At 40.4% G+C, this 6,300-nt stretch overlaps 1 protein-coding gene across 1 annotated transcript in view; it reads right to left on the reverse strand.

The window, feature by feature from the left end:
* Positions 1-278: 278 nt before the first annotated feature.
* The window catches only part of LOC120024567 (probable E3 ubiquitin-protein ligase RNF144A-A), a 47,220-nt gene continuing 41,198 nt past the window's right edge, over positions 279-6,300 (reverse strand). Inside the window, exons 7-8 of the mRNA XM_038968851.1 lie at positions 5,607-5,696; positions 279-3,025 (exon numbers count right to left, since the gene is read on the reverse strand). Coding sequence (XP_038824779.1) covers positions 2,894-3,025; positions 5,607-5,696 — 222 coding nt within the window. The 3' untranslated portion in view covers positions 279-2,893. The remainder of the gene's footprint in view (positions 3,026-5,606; positions 5,697-6,300) is intronic.

Genomic DNA, 6,300 nt, shown 5'->3' on the forward strand with positions numbered 1-6,300 from the left:
GGGTCTGAAAGGAGGCCCATATACTCCCCCTGCTATTCTGTTTATTATCTATCCTGATTGCCTAGTCACTTTCACCCCTACCTACATATTATACCTGGTACCCTTGCAATTTAGCAATTTAATATTATTTTTTAAACTCTGCATTGTTGGGAAATGGCTCGTAAGTAAGCATTTCACAGTAAAGTCTACACCTGTTGCATTCGGCAAGTGCCAGGTAAAATTTGATTTAATTTGATTCCATTCACTCAAAGCACATAACCAAGAATACCTGCTACCAGAACAAGCTAAATGTGCTTTTTTATTGAAAGTCTGTGGTGTTACAAATAAATGTACAGTATGTAAACATCTGAACAAGAACTTAAATGGATATTTCGGGATTTTGGCAATGCTAACTAGCGTTAGCGCAATGGCTGGATGTCTATGGTATCTGCTAGCATGCATGGCGTTAAAGCTAGTTAAGAATTGCGCTAGCGCTAGATAGCAACATCCTTCAAACTCCACGCCGAGACATAAAAATGCTATTCCCGAGTTTATCTGACTCTGGGGATGTAGATGAAGGGCCTCATTGCCAAAATCCCGAAGTATCCATTTAACATAACAGAACTCATGTGCAGAAATGCTACAGTAACAAAGCTGTTCTTCATACAGTTTAAACAGAATTAGTTGAGTGCAATGCAATATTCTTTAAACATAAAACACCCTAAATACAACAAAATGAAGAAGTTAAAATGTAAGTGAACACACACTACAAGTGGTCCTGACCTAGACATCTTAAAGGATAATTTTGGCTACATTTGACTCCAAAAACTTGACCACCAATTATAAATAAGCCTATTAGCCTGTTCCCCCCCTAACACACACAAACCTCCTAATTTCTCAGATAAGTCTCCTAAGCTGTATTGACCCAATTGCTGCTATAAAACTGTACCAGGATGTGTCTAGCCCATATTTGGAGTCTGACTCAATTGGTCAGGTTTTGTGACAGAACACCGTGAAATGATCAATTAAGCAGTACATTTAAAAATTCTAAATCATATCATGGAAATACATCCATATTCATCTCGTCCACTTGCTGGCTCTCGCTCTGTCGTAGCACTTGAACCTGGGGACGAGGTTATATTCGTATACAAAAACAATGTGATAGAATACTTTTACACTTTTAAAACCCAGAATGTACACCATTGTCATTGTGTCACAGAATTCTTTAAAGTAAAGCTACTATTATGATATTTTTCTATCCACAAAAATACAACCCGCAAGCAATGAAGTCTTTCTAAACATAATTGGTGTGGAGAGTAACAGGAGAATGCTAGTAGTACATGTGACAAAGTGTAGGATAAATAACAGTAGTGTTCAGAATTGTACAATATCAAATAAGAGCATTTTGGTAAAAAGGGAGTGTGAATCAATCACACTCATATCAAAGTAGATCTGAAAGGCATTTTGTGGCACCTTGGCTATCTCAACTCAAGTGCATTGTCTAATATAAGATGGTTAGTTTAACTCATTAAAGGGTAAAGGGGTTTCACTGCTAGTAAATATAACAGACGGAGGTTGAGCTGCTACAGAATGGGTTATTCGGTGGACATTAGCACTTGCGACCAGGGTTGGGGTCAATTCCTTTTCATTCAGTCAATTCAAGAAGTAAATTGAAATTCCAATTCCAAATGTTTCTCATAAAGAAGCAATGAGGAAAATTGAAATTTCAGTTATCTTCCTGAATTGATTTAACTGAAATGGAATCGACTCCAACCCTGCTTGCTACATCTGGGCGGCCTGTATTCTGTTAATTCCACTGTGTTGATAGAAATACTGAAAGATCAATGTTATACCATTCACTCTCGATTTTAGCAAATTATTCTATGGTAAATAGTTGCAAAGGAAGTTTTTACACATTTACACATATTTTTCTTTGGGAGAACAGGCAGTAAATTCAAGATGGTGATAAAGTTGACGCCGTATAATCTGAGTAGATTATACAACATCCTCAAGCATATAGTAGACATGCATCCTGTAGGTTATGTTGAACAATAGTCTCATCTTTTATCTGACAAATCTTTCCCAGCAAGTCTATAATAGAAAACAAAACGTTCAAAATATATTTGAGGGACGTTGTGAATCCTCAGAGATTTACATGATACAAACGGATAATCTGAAATGGTTTTCTCTGATGAGATCCTTGATATTGTTTATGTTCTTATACAAAGCTCAAGAGCTGAAGAGGGAGAACCGGTCAGTAAGTAAATAACCCTGGTAGTGGTCCAAATTACACCCTATTCCCTAAATAGTGCACTACTTTAAACCCAGAGCCTTATAGGTCCTGGTCAGAAATAGTGCACTATATAGGGAATATGTTGTGACTTGGGACATAGCATCTACCCTTATAGGAGACACTTCCACATTCCGTGGCTGATAGCCAAGGCTACTCCCTCCAAATATACCTACATTTTACTTGCAGTCCCCCAAACAAGCACCAAGACAGTTGTACAAATAACCTTAACCTTGAACCTGACACACATAGACAGAGCTATAACCACCAATCCCAGATTGACTTCTGAAGCAACAACCAACCCAGCCCAACATTGACTGGTGGTTCTGTTCTCCTCGCCTCTGCAGGCCCGGTCCTTCTTAACACATCACATCAAAACCACACTGTTCAGAGTGTCCCCACAACCCAATTTGCTGGCTCCGCCCAAAGTCAATGTTCCTCATCCACTTGCACTGCGCTGCCCCAGCGACAAACCCATCAATCCCTAAGAGTCCTCTGGGCCGGTGTGCGGGATTAAAACACTGTAAGGAGTGGATGACTAACCAAACACCCTGTCCATCAACAGGCCTGGTGCCCCTGTCTGTCAGGTGAGCTGACATGACCCTGTGTCCAGGGTGAGGTTGGTTAGGTAGGCAGAGGATCGTCATCTCCTTTACTGCATTTACACTTGCAGCACAGAACAAAGGGTGTGGCTAGGAGGAGGAAGGGAGAGGCCACCAGTAGGAGCAGACCGAAGCCAGCAAATATCCCCACCACCTGGAGAGAGAAAGAGAGCGAGAGTGAGAGAGAGAGAGAGAAAGCGAGAGAGAGAGAGAGCGAGAGAGAGAGAGAAAGAGCAAGAGCGAGAGAGAGAGAGAGAGAAAGCGCGAGAGAGAAAGAGCGAGAGAGAGAGAGAGAGAAAGCGAGAGAGAGAGAGAGAGCGAGAGAGAGAGAAAGAGCAAGAGCGAGAGAGAGAGAGAAAGCGAGAGAGAGAGAGAGAGAGAGAGAAAGAGCGAGAGAGAGAGAGAGAGAAAGCGTGAGAGAGAGAGAAAGAGCAAGAGCGAGAGAGAGAAAGCGAGAGAGAGAGAGAGAGAGAGTCCAAGTGGAAGTGAATGATTTTACTACATACACACATTAACAATCAACCCAATGTATCTAAGCCCTTTTAACGTCACCAGTTGTAACATGGGATTCATGAGGTGCTTGTTTTAACCCAGACATCACATAGACACCGGAGGGAAGTGATGTACAGTAGTACAATGATGCATCAACACAACAGTATTCAATCTTTCACCTGCCCATGCAGTAGTACACTGAATATTCACAAGGTGGCAGTAGTTCCTCAAACATAAATCTACATTGTGACAGACAGGATTGGCAAACATACAGTGATTCTGATAGTGGAGGCTTCTTAGGAGAGGACGGCTCATAATAATGGCTGGAACGGAGTAAATGGAATGACATCAAACTCAAAATGTATTTGATATCATTCCACCAATTCCGCTCCAGCCAATACCACGAGCCCCCCAACTAAGGTGCCACCAACCTCCTGTGGTTTCTGACACTGAATATGCAGATATATACATCACTTAGTGTCCTTGATGATAAACAGTCACTGAATATGCAGATATATACATCACTTAGTGTCCTTGATGATAAACAGTCACTGAATATGCAGATATATACATCACTTAGTGTCCTTGATGATAAACAGTCACTGAATATGCAGATATATACATCACTTAGTGTCCTTGATGATAAAAAGTCATCAGACAACATGCTGTTATAAAAATCATTATGTTGGTAGTGTTAAGTGTTGAGTCTAATGGGATAAGAGCTTTCAACAACACCTTTTAAATATTGATGAAGCAGTTAGGCGTTAAACCTACATAAGACCTACAGAGGAACTAGTGTGGCCAGACACATTTAAACACTTATCAAATCATATTTTTACAATTGTTGTCCCTATGTTGTCTTAGACTTCCTCCTAGACCTCCTTCCACAGTGACAGGCGGATAGTATGAAAACAAGGACCTGTAACTGGACAGGCAGGTGGGGGATAGGTCTACATACAGTTGAAGTCGCAAGTTTACATACACCGTAGCCAAATACGTTTCAACTCAGTTTTTCACAATTCCTGACATTTAATCCTAGTAAAAATTGTCTTAGGTCAGTTAGGATCACCACTTTATTTTAAGAATGTGAAATGTCAGAATAATAGTAGAAAGAATTATTTATTTCAGCTTTTATTTATTTCATCACATTCCCAGTGGGTCAGAAGTTTACATACACTCAATTAGTATTTGGTAGCATTGCCTTTAAATTGTTTAACTTGGGTCTAACATTTCGGGTAGCCTTCCACAAGCTTCCCACAATAAGTTGGGTGAATTTTGGCCCATTCCTCCTGACAGAGCTGGTGTAACTGAGTCAGGTTTGTAGGCCTCCTTGCTCACACACACTTTTTCAGTTCTGCCCACACATTTTCTATAGGATTGAGGTCAGGCCTTTGTGATGGCCACTCCAATACCTTGACTTTGTTGTCCTTAAGCCATTTTGCCACAACTTTGGAAGTATGCTTGGGGTCATTGTCCTTTTGGAAGACTCATTTGTGACCAAGCTTTAACTTCCTGACTGATGTCTTGAGATGTTGCTTCAATATATCCACATAATGTTCCTTCCTCATGATGCCATCTATTTTGTGAAGTGCACCAGTCCCTCCTGCAGCAAAGCACCCCCACAACATAATGCTGTCACCCCCGTGCTTCACGGTTGGGATGGTGTTCTTCGGCTTGCAAGCCTCCTCCTTTTTCCTCCAAACATAATGATGGTCATTATGGCCAAACAGTTCTATTTTTGTTTCATCAGACCAGAGGACATTTCTCCAAAAAGTATGATCTTTGTCCCCATGTGCAGTTGCAAACCGTAGTCTGTCTTTTTTATGGCGGTTTTGGAGCAGTGGCTTCTTCCTTGCTGAGAGGAGAGGTCTGAAGGTAGGCCTTGAAATACATCCACAGGTACACCTCCAATTGACTCAAATGATGTCAGTTAGCCTATCAGAAGCATCTAAAGCCATGACATAATTTTCTGGAATTTTCCAAGCTGTTTAAAAGGACAGTCAATTTAGTGTATGTAAACTTCTGACCCACTGGAATTGTGATACAGTGATATTAAGTGAAATAATCTGTCTGTAAACAATTGTTGGAAGAATGTATGTAAACTTCCGACTTCAACTGTAGATACTGCTGCCACAGCTAACCTGTGTGACTGACTGGGTTCGAACCCGGAACTCCAGCATGCCAGACGATTGTTAGCCCGCTGAGCTAAAGCCAACTAATGCCTAGTTTTTACAATACAGTACCTGTGTCCGGTGCCAGATCACTGAAGCTCTGGAGTGGCCCAGTTTGTTTCTGCACGGCCCTTTATCGTAGTGGATCAGGAGGAAGTCGTCCTGGAGAGAGAGAAAGAATCACTATCAGGGTTAAAGCCTGGATGAAATGTTTTAAAAGCCAGGGTTAAATGTGGGGGCAGGCCCACTAGAAAAATGGACACTGGCTGAGATCATATGTACGTTTTGATAAGACACACTAAGATTAGACTTGTTTTGATATTTTCTGTTCAAATTGTTATCTATTGAATTATACATTCAGAATTCACCGATAAATTGACCCACGTGGAAATCTAAAAGCAAAGAAACCGTAAATGACATGGTAATTGCCTAAATACAATTATTTCCATGACAGAATGAGAAAATTCCCCTGAAAGCTTTTGGACATCAGAGCAATGTTGATGGAATTCTATTTGAGTCAGAAACAGATACTCATGTGATATGTAAGATATAAAAAACCTTAACTATAATAAGTAACTATTGGAATCAAGACTTAAAAATAACTGATATTGGTACAAGATGAAGGGAGTGTTGTAAAATAATGAACAAAATTACAATTTATGCTTAATCCAGTACAAACTGAAAGAGACAAAATTCACAAATTCTACAGCACAATGGCAGAGTCATGTCTTAAGTGTAAAACTAACAATGACTGAATGATGAATGC

Source organism: Salvelinus namaycush, chromosome 29, assembly GCF_016432855.1.
Source record: "Salvelinus namaycush isolate Seneca chromosome 29, SaNama_1.0, whole genome shotgun sequence".
Classification (NCBI taxonomy): Eukaryota; Metazoa; Chordata; class Actinopteri; order Salmoniformes; family Salmonidae; genus Salvelinus; species Salvelinus namaycush.